Source organism: Natator depressus, chromosome 2 (genome assembly GCF_965152275.1).
Source record: "Natator depressus isolate rNatDep1 chromosome 2, rNatDep2.hap1, whole genome shotgun sequence".
In the NCBI taxonomy this organism is placed as follows: Eukaryota; Metazoa; Chordata; order Testudines; family Cheloniidae; genus Natator; species Natator depressus.
In genome coordinates, this window is record NC_134235.1 from 119,495,653 (window position 1) to 119,513,322 (window position 17,670).

The following is a 17,670-nucleotide window of genomic DNA, read 5'->3' on the forward strand; positions in this document are numbered from 1 at the left end:
ATCACGTCTACATTGCAAGAAAATTTCATAGCTCGTTGGCACATGTGTGTGTGTACAAGGGTGCAGAGGTGGGCATAATCTTTGTATTGCTAAACTGAAGATGAAGTTAAAGAGGATGAAGAATGTCAGAGACTGTGCATTAATAGTGAACAATTAAAAGATCCAAGCACAAAAATTGCTTTTCAGCTTGAACTAAAGAATAGGTTCAGTGTTCTAATGGAGTTAATTGAAGAACTTAAGATTGATTTAGGAGATACTGTAGTGGAAGAAGCTAGAAAAGCCATCAATAAACTCAAAAATGGGAAAACAGCCAGAGAGGGTAATATTACTGGGGAGCAAGTGACGAAACATCCATCCAGAGTTACTTGAATAGAATATCGAATGAAGAAAAGAACCCAATCCAGTGGAAGAGAGATCTTATAGTAAAATCCCAAAGAAGAGTGACCACGCCAACTTCAGTAACTGGAGAGGAATCACATTATTCTCAGTGCCTGGGAATATTATGTTCAACATCATCCTGGAACATACCAAGAAACAAAAAGATTTCCAACTTTGAGAGGCACACAGAGGGTTTAGACTGCTGAGATCATCTGCATATTGTTGATCTTACAGGCATATTATCGAATAAAATGCAGAGTGGCAAGCACCTCTTGTGATAACTTTTATAGATTTCCAGGGAAGTCTCTGGAAAATTATGGCATGCTACAGAATACCATCAAAATCATTAGAATTGTTTGACGGGTCGTTGACACTGTTAAGAGGAAATTAACTGCAGAAGGCAACTGAGAAATATTATGGGCAAATGATAAAGTACAATTGGATGACCTTGTTTTTGCTGGTGGCATAGTGTTGCCCAGTTCAGCACATCACTTAATGGAAGAAAAGACCCAGCTTTTGGCAGACACAGAAAAACAAGTTGGTTTGTTCTTCAACAAGGGGAAGACAAAATATATGTCGGTCAATGTTTCAAAAGCAGCCATCAGAGAAGACGGAGAAACATGAGAAGAACATTATCTGGGCAGCGAGATGTGCAATGATGGTCATACCATGCTAGATATCAAGCAATGGATAGCAAAAGCAGCAAACAACTTTCATAAACTTGAAAAGATTTGGAAAGTAGCATGATCAGCACTGATACAAAACTAGAATTTAACACTAGCATCATATCTGTCCTCTGTTACAGAGCACAGTCATGGACATCCATAACAGCAATTGATAAGAAGATCAACTCATTCCAAAGTAAATGCCATCAGAAGATTTTCAGAGTTCACTAGAAAAAGTTCATTACAACACGGAAAATTTTCACTAGAGCACACCAACTTAAAGCATCAAATATGGCAAGATGACGATGATAGCTATATTTAGGACAAGCTTTAATGATGCCACATACACAACTTCCATGGCAAGACACCATCTGGAAAGAGAAAAAGAGGACTACCTCAAAAACATTATGTAGAATCTTATTATGTAGAATTATGTGGATAATTCTACATAATTATCATTATGTAGAATTTAGAAAGAAGCTATATCCATCAACATAATGCTTGGAAGCCTGAACAGACCAGCACAAGATGAAAATAAATGACACAAACTGGTGGACACTCCATGCACCTGAGAGTGCAGAAGGATAAAGAAGAATTATTATGCCCATTTTGTGCACACAATCCAAGGCCCCACTGGCAGTAATTGCTTTGGCTGACTACCTTACTTTAAGGCCATCAGCATCAGTTTGTAAATTATTATTCCCTCCAGTTACAGTGCAGCTGGGTTTCCTTTGTCAGTTGTTTAGGCTCAGTGGTTGAGAAATTTCAAAGCAGCCAAAGGGATTTAGACACATCTTCCACTATGTCTAAATTCCTTAGACTGCTTTGAAAGATCTCAGCTAGTGTATTTATACAGCTTCTTCAGACTTTGTGGCCGCAGATACCTTGATCTTTTGAAGAGGTGTGCGTTTTAAATTTTTAGCATGTGCTCAGAACAAAGGCTAAGGAAGATATAAAGACTGCATTTTGTACAGCTTTAGACAATATCAGTGCTGGGGAGGCTACAGGAGACTTGTAGGATTCAAGGCCAGAAGGAACCAATGTGATCATCTAGTCTGACCACTTGCTGAGAATTTTTGTGCTATGGACAGAAAGACGAGGTTATCCTGGGCTAAATATTTGTTGAAAATGCGTAATAGGTGCCGTTCAGATGCCATGCGCAGCAGGTCAAAGTTCTATGCTGAGGCAGAGCAGCAACCTTCCGTTTTCTGTAATGAACGTATTTATTTATTTTTAAAGTTTATATGTTGTTAAAAAGTATTATGAAATAAGAAATCACCCATGCACAAGTTCCCATCTGGCTCCACCTAGTGGACCTGGTTGCAACTGGGAAACTGAACGGAGGGTGAGCGGAGAGAGTATATGGTACATGAGGCTGGCAGTGTAATACACTTTATTTTGAAATGTGGCCATATAAATGATAAGCTGCAGTGGGAAGTGAGGTGCACTGGTTGCATTTATGCCCAACTCATAAGAAGTATATGATATTTAGGATGTCCATACATCCTGTTTTGGCCAAGCAAAACTGGACATTTGTAAAGTTTGCTCTTGCCAACTGATGATTAGTTGGCAAAAACAAACTGGACAAATGCCCAGTTTTGCCAAAAATGTCGGGTGCACCCCTCCTAGGGGTGCGTGGAGGAATGCTCAGGGGGTCTAGGGCAGGGGGGCACCCTCAGGCCAGTCCTGGGGGGGGGGGAAGGGGGGAGTGCCACCCTTGGGCCAGCCCCATATGGTATCCTGTTTTCACTTTGGGAAATATGCTCACCTAATGATATTGCACATGTTGTATTCACATTGCAGCAGAGAGTGCTGAAGTACTATTGAGCAACAGAGAGTGAAGATAGTTCATAGAAATAATAGAAATGGAGGACTGGAAGGGACCTCGAGAGGTCACCTAGTCCAGTCCCCTGCACTGGGGCAGGAATAAGTATTATCTAGACCAGCCCTTACAGGTGTTTGCCAAACCTGTTCTTAAAAACCTTCAGTGACAGAGATTCCACCGCCTCCACAGGACGCTCCAGTGCTTAATTACCCTGACAGTTAGGAAGTTTTTCCTAATGTCTAATCTAACACTCCCTTGCTGCAATTTAAGCCCACTACTTCTTGTCCTGTCCTCAGTGGATAAGGAGAACAAGTTGCTATACCTAGCAGATGCTTGTTATGAATATACATATTGGAATAAAGTAATAATAAATTCATATCTCCACCCTTCATTTATAGACCTCAAAGTGCTTTACAAATGACTGTAAATATCAGAGCTGGTCAACTTCTTTTTTTGACAAAGAATGCTGGGAGACAATTTGTGTTCTTGTGGATTTTTGAAAAATTTACAAATGAAAAGTTTTGAATTTTTGTTTAGTTTTGGTGGGGAAAATCTTTGTCTTTCTCACTTTCTTATTCTCCCCTGCCCCCCTCTTTCCAATGAGGAAAAAAAGGTGGGTGGACAAAAAAGGGAGAGAAAGCGGAGAAAAACATTTTTTCTCACTTTTCAATTTTTCAAGTGGAAAGAAGGAGAAAAAAAACAGCAGTTAGAGCAAGTGTGTTTTATTCCCACTGAAAGAAAACAAATGTTTTGAAATATTTTTAAAATTTTTCAAAAAAGTGTTTTGAAATTTTTCATGAAATGTATTTACTTTTTTTTTTTTGACCATCACTTATACTTATCACAATCCCTATTTTACAGACAGGGAAATTGAGGAGGAGAGGTGAAGTATGAAATCTCTCTCTTTCTGTAGCTTGGTAGAAAACCATGTGGTGCTCTGTTGTAGCCGTGCAGTATACCCCTCTGTAATTGCCAGTGTGGAGATACACCACTGAGCAAGAGGCTTCTGGAGTCATTTTGTCACACTGAGCTCTTTCTCCCAGCATGGAGGAGGCTGGGGTCAGGGCACCAAGCTCTCTTAGGATTGTGTCATTAGTAGCTTGCTGGACCAGAGCCGCCTTTGTGCTCATAGAGCAAGAAAAGGCATTGTGGTTCTGGTAGGGATTACAATGAGGGTGAAGAAGAGACGCCTTGAACACTCATGTAGGTACTATTCTAATTTCCTGCAGACACAACTACACAAGACTGTTAAAGACTGAAAAAAATCTCTCTCATATCACTGATAAATGGAACAAAAAGTAACCTGATTATTTTCTCATAGCAACATCAGATTACAGATCACTTAATTTTATCTCAGATGGGTGAGTGAATCAGTCACCACATACCACTATGACCTCTGTATTCACACTTGAGAAGGGAACGACAAGTTTCCTAAGAAAAGTAAGAAAGAAATGAGTGTTAATTTTCACTTGAAAAGTAATCAGATGTTGATTACAAAAGTAATCCTGAGAACTAATTACTTTTGCTGTAATCATTTACTTTTGAACTCCTGCTTACGTATGTAAGGTGATGAGTCCATTACAACTCCATTGGGTTCCCGCTAACAGGCACATTCTAGTAAAAATAAAGCAGTGCAGAGCTGTGTGTGTGTGTCGTGTAAAGGAGCAACATAAGGGATTTAATTCATGTAACAGTAGGTGCTGCGTGATTATTCATTTGTGCAGCTGTGCTTCTGCAGCATTCTTCCCCTTTTAATTTGCAGTGCGCCGTGTTCCCAATGAATAAAAACAGGCGACTAAACTGTGCTTTGAGAAATGTTGATTTTGGTTTTGCATACACAGCAAAGCTGCGTGCGGTAGCAAGATATAAACTTGTTTTATTTTATTTAATTAATAGATGCAGTAATAGAATTCAGGGATCTCAATCATGTAGTGGAGATTTTAGCAGCAGTTCTATCATGCAATGCCATTATTTGCGGTGTGGTTATTATTCCATGCATTTCTGAAGTGTTTATCAGCCTATGAGCTCCTTTTATGTAGTTTAGAAATACATATTATCCCCAAATTTGGACAAGCCTGTCCTTCACCAATCTCTGGCAAATAAATAAAAATAAATGCATACTGTAAGATATCAAAACAGTGGCATGAAGGAGTGCTGTCCATCAATTTAAAAAAAAAAGGAAACACAAAAGCAATCAAGTTGTACAGCAGATATTTAAAAATACTTTAGCAAAATCTTGTTTCTGCCACTGCATTATGTGGAGAACCCCTTTTAAATAATAATATTTAGCTGTCACATAGCACTTTTCATTCATAAACCTCAAGCTGCAGGACTGGGACCATAGTGGATATAAATAGAAGGCAGCTGTCTTGAATAACTCCTGAAAAGGAACTAAACTCTGTCTTTCCCACCATTTGCCCACTTTGAGCTAAGTACTTCTTCCTCTATTAGCTGCACCAATTGCTGATGGGTGGCAAATTCTGTAGTCATCCACTAGCCATCATCTTCAGCCCTCAACTAAAACCTCTCCAATGCATCATCAAGGATCTACAACCTATCCTGAAGGACGACCCATCACTCTCACAGATCTTGGGAGACAGGCCAGTCCTTGCTTACAGACAGCCCCCCAACCTGAAGCAAATACTCAGCAGCAACCACACGCCATACAACAAAAACACTAACCCAGGAACCTATCCTTGCAACAAAGCCCGTTGCCCACTGTGTCCACATATCTATTCAGGGGACACCATCATAGGGCCTAATCACATCAGCCACACTATCAAAGGCTCGTTCACCTGCACATCTACCAATGTGATGTATGCCATCATGTGCCAGCAACGCCCCTCTTCCATGTACATTGGCCAAACCGGACAGTCTCTACGTAAAAGAATAAATGGATACAAATCAGAAGTCAAGAATTATAACATTCAAAAACCAGTCGGAGTACACTTCAGTCTCTCTGGTCACTCAATTACAGACCTAAAAGACACAATATTACAACAACAAAAACTTCAAAAACAGACTCCAACAAGAAACTGCTGAATTGGAATTAATTTGCAAACTGGACACCATTGAATTAGGCTTGAATAAATACTGGGAGTGGATGTGTCATTATACAAAGTAAAACTATTTCCCCATGTTTATTCCCCCCCTTCTCGTTCTTGTTAACTGCTGGAAATGGCCCATCTTGATTATCACTACAAAAGGTTTTTTTTTTTTCCCCTCTCCTGCTGGTAATAGCTCACCTTACCTGATCACTCTCCTTACAGTGTGTATGGTAACACCCATTGTTTCATGTTCTCTGTGTATATAAAATCTCCCCACTGTATTTTTCACTGCATGCATCCGATGAAGTGAGCTGTAGCTCACGAAAGCTTATGCTCAAATAAATTTGTTAGTCTCTAAGGTGCCACAAGTCCTCCTTTTCTTTTTGCAAATTCTGTAGTGTTTACTCAACAGGTGACCTGCTCTTGTTGTGAAATTCCTCACACTTCCTATTTTATCAGACTGCCAAGAAATGTGTCACCAGTATTTTTGTCAAATACCAGATTAATAACATGTAGTATGTGTTCTTGAAGCAACTTTCTCATGCAAAGATTTTGTATTAATTTTACCATGGATTTTGGCTCTGTGTAAAGCAGCTCTGAATTCTGTTTGTTTTGGATGGCGTTGAGAAGATGGATGGCGTTCATTCTGTGTGAATGAATGGTGGTGGTGGTGTACAGCACAAGAATAACTGCTGGGGAGCTGGTTACAACAAGGATGTCCCCCAAAATGGTTAAAACGTGGGTCTGTCTTGTAGCATGGAGAGCAGCTTAGTTGCTCAGATACTGTGTTGAAGAGCACACTATAGGAACTCAACTGATAAGTAAAAATGACTTTATATTAAGGATGCTCCCTTCAGAGATGCCACAACCGCTCATGACACCATAGTCAGTCTCTGTCCAAGGGTGTAGCATTGTTGATTCAAGGCCACTATAGGGTGGACAGGCTCTGTGACCCCATGACATTTTTCAGAGGGGGAGGGGTTTGTCCTAGTGTCCATGGCCAAAAATTTCCCTCCCCTGCCCAATGTTGTATGTTGAATTGCTGGTGCACTCCCAGCCCAGGAGCACTGAATAGGTACATAATTTGCAATGCATGTCAGAATCCTTCAAGGTGAAAGATGTAATAGGTAGCATCATAGGGATAGAGGCTACATAGGCTACTTTAGAAATAAATGGGAATTGAATGTCTACATTCCTGGGTGACTTTGAAAATCCCACCAGTGAAATATACTCATCGCTACTTTTGCAAAACTACCCTTTTTATTATCTTATCTTTTCTTGCATTATAATAGGTATTGGGGGAAGACACACCTTTTGTTAAATCATATCTATGGACAAAGAGGTTATTTAGTTTCTCTCAGCAACCAAAAGCCTTCCCTGTAAAAAAGAGTGAAGCAGGAGTTCAGATTAGAGCTTCACACAATCAGTGAATTTAGAGCACACCTGCATTATGAAAACAGTCACGTGAGAGACCCAATTATAACACAATTGACCCTGAGATGGTTAAAATATAGTTTCTTCTTGTAGTGTAGATAGGAGCTCACCATGTCCAGAGCTGTAGCGGTAAAGTTCTATCTATACCACAAGAGGGAACCATGTGATAACTTGGTCCTAAGGATGGCTGCTTTCACAAGTACTCCTTTTCCTTTTGAGGATACAGACTAACATGGCTGCTCTCTGAAACCTGCTTTCATACTGTAGATGGGGCTGAGAGACTTTTATGGCAATCTGAGGTATGGCTTAGGATGCAGCAAAGTAGTTCAATAAAGCACTGATCCATTCACTACCTCTCAGTGTTACTGCACTGAAAAAGGAGTGGCATATTGAAGTTATAATTGTCTCAGCAGATGACATTTCCTAGATCTTAATTATCAACTGGGAGGCTTAATGGTCCAAGATGCAGTTGACTCCATCAGTAACAATATTTTGCACTTATATAGCACCTTTCGTTTGAGGATCTCAAAGTGCTTTACATATATGAATTGTTTAAGCCTTCCAACACTCACACGAGTTAGGTGAGTAGTAGTATCCCTGTTTGTCAGATGGTTAAATTGAAGCACAGGGTGGTTAAGTGAATTGCTCCTAGTCAAAAGAGTAGGTCCATGGCAGAGCTGGGCATAGAATCCAGAAACCCTGACTCCTGATTCTCTATGTATGTCACTAGACTGTGCTGGACAGCTTTACCTCCCCTGGAAATACCAGGGGGATAGGTTGTTATTGCTTTTATAAGATTAAAAAATAGGTGCATTGATTTTTTTTTAGTTGATGATAAAGTTTCAACTGCTATCTACAGTGCACTGCTAGAGAATTATAGTGGAATGCTAAGTCTATTATAGTTAAGGTTTAGACCAGCTTTCTTTTTAAAGCTCCACTCTTCTAAGTGCTCTAAAATCTGCATGGTTACTCAGATAAATGCTCTGCATCTTAGCCAATCAGATATCTAGAGTCTTCACTCAGCATTCCATTCAGTTTATAATACATATTCGACTCACAAGAAGGAATTGTCTGAGATGACACAGACAAAAATATCAACTTTTAAAATTAAGAGCCCCATTTTTTACTCTCACACTGCCTTGAACTACAGATGAGCATAAAGGTGTGAATACTAATGAGCTGAGATCTAAAAAGCTGAGATTTCTTTTCTTTTCTTCCTTTCTTAAGGTATGACTGTGCCCACTGTCAATATACAGTTCCACAGGTTACCCAGTGCTGTCCCTGTGGGAATCACCAGGGGACAGGGTGACAACCAAACAACAAAAGTCACATAATGCCTAGGCATACTAGTGAGAGGATTTTTATATTCACATTTGAGTTTTTGGCAAAATGACATTGGAGGATATAATGATGTCATTTAATTTCCTCCATGTAATGTAATAAAAGCCTGCTTTTGCTGAAAAAGATCTTTAGGAATTTATTATCATCAATTATTTGTATTACAATAGCAGCCAGAGCACCAATCAACTTTGGGATCGTAATATGTTAGGCCCCATTGTACAAACACATAGTGAACAACAGTGCCTGCCCCAGAGTGCTTACAAACAAAATGACATAGATGCAGAAATTACTTTAGGGTCAGTGACTGAGCAGCAAGGCAGGGAACCCAAGCAGCACAGAAGAATGTTGGTAATCATGGAGTGGATACTTCACTTTGGGTTCAGTCTGGAACAGGGAAAAGCATTGTACTTTCTGGCATGTTAAACTTCCCATAATGGAGTCATAACAGCACCCAGGGTGACACACCCATTTTTCATACTTATGTTTGAAGCTCTTTCACCCTTTATTAGAAGAGATTGTTGGATTCTTCTGGTGAAATCACGGTGCCACTGAAATCAATGGTAAAGCTCCCATTTACGTCATTAGAGCCATGATTTCACCCCCCTCTTTCTAGCCCTCTCCCTTCCATTGCGGCACACACAAACAATGGAAAGAGTGGTAACAGAGAGAAGGGAAAAGACAGTGGTTCAAGAAGGGATGTGTGTGTTTCAAGCCTCAAAGCAGCTAATTTGCCAAGGACTGAGTGGAGAAATTCTCCTTCTCTGCAGAATTCAGCCAACCCAGATCTCTAAACTAGAATTTTCTCACATAGGTTTTTTTTTAAATTATTTTTTTAAAAGAGGGCTGAAAAATGTGTGATCTCCACCGTCGTGCAAGCAATGTGCAAGGTGGCTACCCCCCTTTCTTTTTATCTATGAATGGGCATCTAATGATGATGTGACATTCAATAAACTGCCTGCTTACAGGATTTTAGGTGGTCTTCACCTACAGAAATGTTATTGCAAACTGGAGCAGCTACACAGCAGGCTGGTGGCTTTAGAGCTTTTCAGAAGAAGAGCCTTCCTAACAAGAAGTCTTCAAGTAAAAGATGCTCCTCCTGGTGGACAAGTGATTCTCACTCTAATCAAGAGATCTGTGATCATGTGGATCATGGAAGTGCATAGTTCATCTTCACATGAGGCCAATAGGATCATTACACAGTGACACTCAAGGTGATAAGGCAGAATTAAATCTAGATGGAAGGTTCTCATGGCAAATGCAAGGGAATAGAGAAAGAGAAAGGCCATGCACAAAGTCTTGGCTTAATCTTTCCCCAAATTCTTGCCTGGATGTCATTAGGGAAAAATATTGGTCAATACTTATGGTCTACCTTCTGAATATTAATCATAATTAGTATTTGTACTCTAATAGCATTCACAATGTGCTAAGTGTTGTCTACACACACAGACCCTGTCCCAAAGAGTTTACAATCTAAATTAATTAAAGTCTTCCACTTTGTGTCCCAAGGATAAGGGGATGGACAGCGAGTCTTGAACAATCTGTACAATTGTAGGGAAGTAGATTTCCTTCCCATCAGATATTTCTGCAATGATAGCAGCTTTACACTTGTGTCTGTCTCCACTAATAATTTCCACGGTGATAGCATCACAGGCATTTGTCGAGGAATTAATTGTCGGTTCCATTTGATGAAGTCCCCAAGAGACACCAGGAATAATAAAGGTCTCAGATCCAATGAACCAGTCATGGCAACCTGACCTCTGAGCAGCTAACACAACCCTGTAGACAATTAATGCCATTCACTGGCTGATATACAGTCCCTCAGTATTAATGGTGTTTCAGTCAAATACTAAGAGTGAGCAAACAGCTGTTGATTCCCATCAGTGCAATGCTTTCTCTGAAAATTGTCCTGGCTTTCCCTCCTCTTGCACAGGTTGAAAGGCCCCACTGTAGCACCACTTCCTGTCCTGGCTGTCTTGGTTCTCTTCTTGAACCACAGGCCCTGGCCTTCTCTCATATTCCCCTGTGCTATTTAGTCCTTCGTTCTCTGCAGGGCAGGCTGGATTAGCATCAGCATATTTTTCTTTGTAATGTTGGGTGTTGCCTGCAAAAGTCTCACAGCGGTTCAGGTTTTCCTCTTGCACTGGACTCCCCACATTCTCATCAGCTGTTCCAGTAGCTGTTGTCCCCTCTTGGGAGTTTTGACTAACATAGACAACAATTATGTCGCCCTTAAAATTCATTACTTGTCCACTTGATATAAATGTAGAGTTACTGTTTCCAGTCACATTTCCTAGGGAAAGGGAGGGGGGAAAAGCATATATGCGTGATTAATATTTTCTGTCAGAATTTTGTATCATGAGATGAATATTTAGCTGAGTGAATTTGATTCCTGTTATTTTCCCTCCCAGCACCAAACCTGTCATCCAAGTGTGTCTGGCTGGGATAATAGGAAAATTTCTCCCTTTAAAACTCATCACCTGGAGGCAAGAGAGAGATCTTTTGCTATATACTCTCCCCCTCCAGCTACCTGCAGCAAACCCTTCAGGATCCTGAATTTGCTCTCAAGTACACAAACCCAGATCATACTGGAAAATGCTCCACACATAATGTGTGTGTAAAATGCTCATTGTCTGTCTCTCTGAATATATATCTATGTCTTAGATATTCATAGATTACCAGTCACCATAGTGATTTTCAAATGATTGAAATTATTATGCAGACTATGCAGTAAGTTTAACTAAATAAAATTTGAAAGACTTAAAAAGGTTATTACCGAGCCATGGATAACAGACTTTCTAGAGACCAATAGTGTAGAGTGTACGGATGGGGCAATCCTAGGAGCACATGAGATTATACTCTGTGACCCAGATCCTGCAATATGCTCAGTGACTTTAATGGGGCTCTGCATGGGCACAGGGATCCACCCATGTTGAGCACATTGCAGGATCAGGGCCTGTATCACAAAATCCTACTAGAATGATAATAGAAACCTCTTTTAAAAGGTTTGGCCATGAGGTGTGCATGGCAGCCATAGGTGAGTTTACACTACGAGCCCGATCCTGCTGTCATTGAAGATAATTAATAATTTTGCCATTAACTTCAATAAGAGCAGGATGAAGCCCTGAAATTTCAAAATTCATACAAGAATTATGGGAAATGCTGGGAAGAGTTAACTTTCCCTCAGTTCAAACAAACAAAACAATAAAAACAGTTTTAGCTGAGTATTATTAGTGCTCTCTCTCTAAGATGTATTCTTCCTACTACAGATTACTTAATCAGTTTTTATGGACAGCTTCTAGAGATTTTTAGAAATTCATGATGTTTTATTGGCATTTTTTAATACTTTAAAATCAGCAATTTTTATAACCCCGTCACTGCAGTTATTCATTAATGTTAAAGAGGAAACCACGTACAATCACTCTTTATTAGCCATGGCCTAGCCCAGAGCAACCTGGTGTTCTCAGTAAACAGTCATGTTTGTATGCCATGACTGAATTCCAGTAAATGATGATGAATTCTGACAGGAGTACATCTATAACACAGTTTGGCGGCACTTGGACTTCTTTTTTTAAAAGGCTCACTTTAGCAATATTATTTACTTTAACTAAAACCCACTACACTACTTCTTTATTTCTTTCCAATTATCGTTGATTACCATGTGTGACTAAAAGTTCTCTCCTTTAAGCATTGCCTTATTTCCTGCCTGAGCTGTTTCTTCGGTGAAGGCCCAATCCAGGTGTCACAATTCCCTGCCGTCAACATGATGCTGATGTCACAAATGCTGGATTTGTGGTTAGACTAATAACCCTTAGCATTTCCGTAGTGCTTCCTACATCCAAAGTACTTCATGAACATTCTCCAGTATTTATTGGTAGAACAGCAATTTTAGCTAAACTACATGAAAGTTAAATAGAAGTCAGTTAATGCTTAGCGGAATGCGATATGGGATTCTTAACTGCTTGTTAAAGAGGCCAGGTTGATAGAAGAGGTGAATACTGAAATCCTCTTTCTCCAGAGAGTGGTAATGAAAGCTGTCCACTTTGCTCTACCAAATGTACATAAAACCTGGATCTGAGGGACACTCTCCACAAGCATTCAGTCCTTTGGCAGCAACTGGCAGTCTTGGTAGAGAAACCAATCAGGATTATGGGGTTTGGTGTTTTTGTTACAATTACAATTTTTTTGTTACTGAGAACTGGAAGGTGGCCACAAGCTCAGTTTGCACAAGCCACCAAGCAGCTTTCACGTGCTAATGACTGTTGGTTGCTACTGACTTGGACGGGATTTGAACTTAGAAGTAAAAGACTCTGAATCCCATTCCTAATTCTTGAGTCACTCAGGGGTGAATGCTCTGAAGAAGTTAGGCTCCTAACTTTTATTGAAATCAACAGAAGTTAGGAGCCTAAATAGAAAGTTAGGAGCCAAACTCCTTTGTAGCATTCAGCCCTTAATCCTCCAGAGGGGGCTTGCCTGTGATAGCAGGGGACTGGACTTGATGACCCAGGCGGTCCCCTCAAATTCCGTGTCCTAGGTTCATAAAGGGCTTCTAAAAGTTCTATTTATAGTCAATACTAGAGATGGGCATGAACAAACACTACAGGTTTCAATTCCTCTGAAATTTGGAGCATTACGAATTGGCACCTGAAGGCTCAGACCCGTGTAACTGAACACTTTGGTTTGCAGATTTATATTTACATGCCCAAAGTCTTTCATGATAGGGCAGTTCAACATTTTTCATTTAAATTTTGAATATTGATTAGTAAAAGAGACACATTTTTCCTTGGAATTTTTGTGTCAATTTCCCCCCATTTTGAAGCCAGTTCTATTTCACAAAGCTGACAGGCCACAAACTCTCAAACAGGGGCAGTGCTGGGGGCAAGAGGGGCGGTTGTTGGAGCTATGTCCACCCCAAAATTTGCCTTAGCCCCAGAGCTACTCCTCCCAGCGCAATGGTCAAATGTTATGGTAAGCAAGGGTGGCATGGTATGGTATTACCACACTTACTTCTCCGCTGCTATTGGTGGCAACACTGCCTTCAGAGCTGGGCAGCCAGAGAGCTGTGGCTGCTCATCATCAGCCCAGCTCTGAAGGCAGCACCGCTGCCAGCAGTAGCGCAGAAGTAAGGATGGCAATGCCATCTCATGCCACCTTTACTTCTGCAGTTCTGCGCTGTTGCTGGCGGCGGCACCGCCTTCAGAGCTGGGCACCCAGCCAGCAGCCGCTGCTGCCAGCCACCCAGCTCGGAATGCTGATGATGTTCAGGGCTGGCCTGAGGGAAAATGGCACCAGGCAAATAGGGGGGAGGGGGCAGCTCCCCCTACAGTGACCCCTCCCCCCATGACTGGGGCGCAATGGTGGCAGGAAGTGTGGGGTTGCAAAGTTTCCTACAGCCAGGGGAGGTTCCCAGAAGTAGATCTGACCCGGCCTCAGGAGTGGCTCTTGCAGAGGAAGTCCTGTCCCCCACAAGCCTATATAGGACTAGCAGCTGCAGCCCGACACAAATGTAAAACCCTCCAGCTGGAGAGCCCCCAGCTGTGCCCCTCCCAGGTCCGGGCCCAGTTCTTGGAGGCTAAAGGAGCCTTGGACTGACTATATGCGTGGGGGGATGTTGACCATTGAGCTCCCCTGACCAAGGCGCCCCCTCGACTATGGCGCCCTGGGCAGTCGCCCACCCCTAAGGCCAGCCCTGACGATGCTACCGATTCCTTTGCTGAAAATCACAACAATGGATGGATGGTCCTCAAGTGAAATGTCTTCTCTGCGGTAAGTAGTAGCTCAGTCTTCGTACATGCGTTTTTTTGTTTCATAATGTATGTCAGTTTTTCACTGGTTTATTGGAAACCTTGAGAAACACTTGCCCCACAATGTATGTTTAAGAAATTACATCTTGATTTTTGCTGCCTGTCAAATGCTGTTTTTGTGCTTTATTGGTAGTGCTTTATTTATTTTGTGCTATTTTTGTATTAATTGGCAGTTTGTTTAGTTAAGAACCGAATTGCTTTTGTTACTTTTACAAAGACTGTGACTCATGCGGGTGCTCAACAGTTAGAGCAAGAGTGAACCCCCCTCCAAAAAAAAAAAATCTTTAAAATGTTTTTAATTTTCTGCTTGTATGTATTTGATTGGGTTTTGATTTGGCTGGAATAGAAATATGGGCTCGATCAGCTAAGGGAAAAGAGGTGTACTTAGTTTTGGTTGGTTGTTATTTATCTTGTTTCAAATCGTAGTGCATGCACGTTGTTGTTTTGGTTTTTTTGCGTGTGCAAATGGCTAACTTAAAAATATAATACAGTATAGTCTCTGATTTAAAGAAATTAGCTATCAGTATTATTTAACCAGTAATTTTCCCCAGAAGTTTGCGTGTTTATTGTTAATATTATTAGTGTTAGCTTATTTATTTATTGGCTTCGTTTTTTTCCTATTGATTTTCTGTGAATAAATGTTGCACCAGTGAGCTGCCAGAGATGTAGTTTAAAACTGATCTGTCTGTATATATTTTTGTTCTCCTTTTGAGGAGAACATAGATAATATACATGTTTAAGTGCGTATTGTTAAACAAATAAGTGTGTGCGCCTACAAGATGTATAGGGCAGCCCTGGAATTTTCTGTCTACCCCACCTCAGCCCCCACACCAGGAAGAGGCGGTGCTGCCCCTGTTCACTAACCTCTGTGGTTCCACTATGTCAATTTATATTGAGACTGTCATAAATATAAAGGGAAGGGTAAACCCCTTTAAAATCCCTCCTGGCCAGAGGAAAAATCCTCTCACCTGTAAAGGGTTAAGAAGCTAAAGGTAACCTCGCTGGCACCTGACCAAAATGACCAATGAGGAGACAAGATACTTTCAAAAGCTGGGAGGAGGGAGAGAAACAAAGGGTCTGTGTCTCTCTGTCGATATGCTGCTTTTGCTGGGGATAGACCAGGAATGGAGTCTTAGAACTTTAGTAAGTAATCTAGCTAGGTATGTGTTAGATTATGATTTCTTTAAATGGCTGAGCAAAGAATTGTGCTGAATAGAATGACTATTTCTGTCTGTGTGTCTTTTTTGTAACTTAAGGTTTTGCCTAGAGGGATTCTCTATGTTTTGAATCTAATTACCCTGTAAGGTATCTACCCTCCTGATTTTACAGGGGTGATTTCTTTACTTCTATTTACTTCTATTTCTATTAAAAGTCTTCTTGTAAGAAAACTGAATGCTTTTTCATTGTTCTCAGATCCAAGGGTTTGGGTCTGTGGTCACCTATGCAAATTGGTGAGGATTTTTACCAAACCTTTCCCAGGAAGTGGGGTGCAAGGGTTGGGAGGATTTTGGGGGGAAAGATGTGTCCAAACTACGTTTCCCAGTAAACCCAGTTAGAGTTTGGTGGTGGCAGTGGTTATTCCAAGGACAAAGGATAAAATTAATTTGTACCTTGGGGAAGTTTTAACCTAAGCTGGTAAAAGTAAGCTTAGGAGGTTTTCATGCAGGTCCCCACATCTGTACCCTAGAGTTCAGAGTGGGGGAGGAACCTTGACAGAGAGACAGTTACAAAATGCGTGTTGTGTGTCTTTTTCTGTCCTAGCACTTCACAGAGGATTTCATGAATGCTTCTTATACATCCACAGCTAGTTCTGAAGCATGACTCAGAATGGAACCATTTACTAAGCCGTATTCCAGTTCACATGCACACATCGATATTCCCCTCGGAACACTGCCATTCCATAAGCAGAAAAAGAACACATGAACTGTGCATTTTGAGTCTGATTAATTAAAAATTACTATTTTAGAATTGAACAGCAGTCATATGTCGCTTCTGGTAAATAAATAACACAGTATGCATGCTCAGGTTTCACCAGGTAGCACTATAGTATGGGAAGACACCCAGTGGTGCTGATGCAATTAAAACTACATCGAGAGAATTAAACAGCAGACCAGATTAGACATACTTTCATTCACGTGTCAGTCCAAACTCCGCTTTCCCCCTGCTCCCCAATCCCTAATCTCCCCTTCCCTTCTGCTCCCGAATATTGCTCTCTTCATTCTACTGTCGGATTTAAAGAGAGGACTAACACTCTGCTAGTGTCAAAAAGGACTTTACCTCTAGGCATACCTCAGATGTCCCTCATTTTAGCCCCAAAGGAACCTACTTTCCAAGCAAATCATGTGTAACAGAATGAGTCATTTATACCAGAGGAATGAATCCTGCAGTATTTTAAGTCTCCCATGTGGATAACATATTTTTGGGCTCTGACACATTACAGCCCACATTTGGGCCTTGGCAGGTTGACATGAATGCCTCCAGGACACTACTCTAAGGTATAATATGCATTTATAGAAGGGTGATTGCCTATTATTAATATTTGTATAACCATAGTACCCAGACCATCAAGACCAAGGTCCCATTCTGCTAGGCATCACAAAAGCATATATAAAGACAGGGTTGCTGCCCTAAAGAGATTACAGTCCAAAACTACTAGTGACACATGAAAGGTGGGAAGACAGAAATATACATATATAGCTTCTGTCTACACTTCCCGACCAAAAATAATGTAAATGGATCAACTGAACAACATCTGCCACTCAGAGCCAACATAAATAGATGATTTCTTGTATCATTGTAGCAGATGTGGGTAGGGTGACCAGATGTCATGATTTTATAGGGACGTTGTCTTATATAAGTGCCTATCACCCCTTCCACCCCCATCCTGATTTTTTATACAGTACTTACTAATCTGTTCATCCTAGATGTGGGTACTGAAGAGAAATTTGAAGCAGGAGTGTGTAGTGGTTCTTAAGGAATCCGTTCAGAAAGGGTCACTACTGGGGGACAGGTGTTAGCCCCTAAGTCATTCTATTCCTTTTTTTTTTCTTGTTTGTCATTTGGATATTTAAGAATATACTAAATAACTGGGTTCCAGAATTATTAAGAAGACAGAAGAGAGTGTGTGGGCAGAACAACAGTGTGCATCAAATTATTTTAAAGTTCATTTTGACATGTTA

General features: G+C 40.8%; 1 protein-coding gene across 1 annotated transcript in view; it reads right to left on the reverse strand.

Moving 5' to 3' along the window:
• Positions 1-7,174: 7,174 nt before the first annotated feature.
• TNFRSF11A (TNF receptor superfamily member 11a) overlaps positions 7,175-17,670 on the reverse strand; it is a 39,912-nt gene continuing 29,416 nt past the window's right edge. Inside the window, exon 10 of the mRNA XM_074944971.1 lies at positions 7,175-10,980. Coding sequence (XP_074801072.1) covers positions 10,568-10,980 — 413 coding nt within the window. The 3' untranslated portion in view covers positions 7,175-10,567. The remainder of the gene's footprint in view (positions 10,981-17,670) is intronic.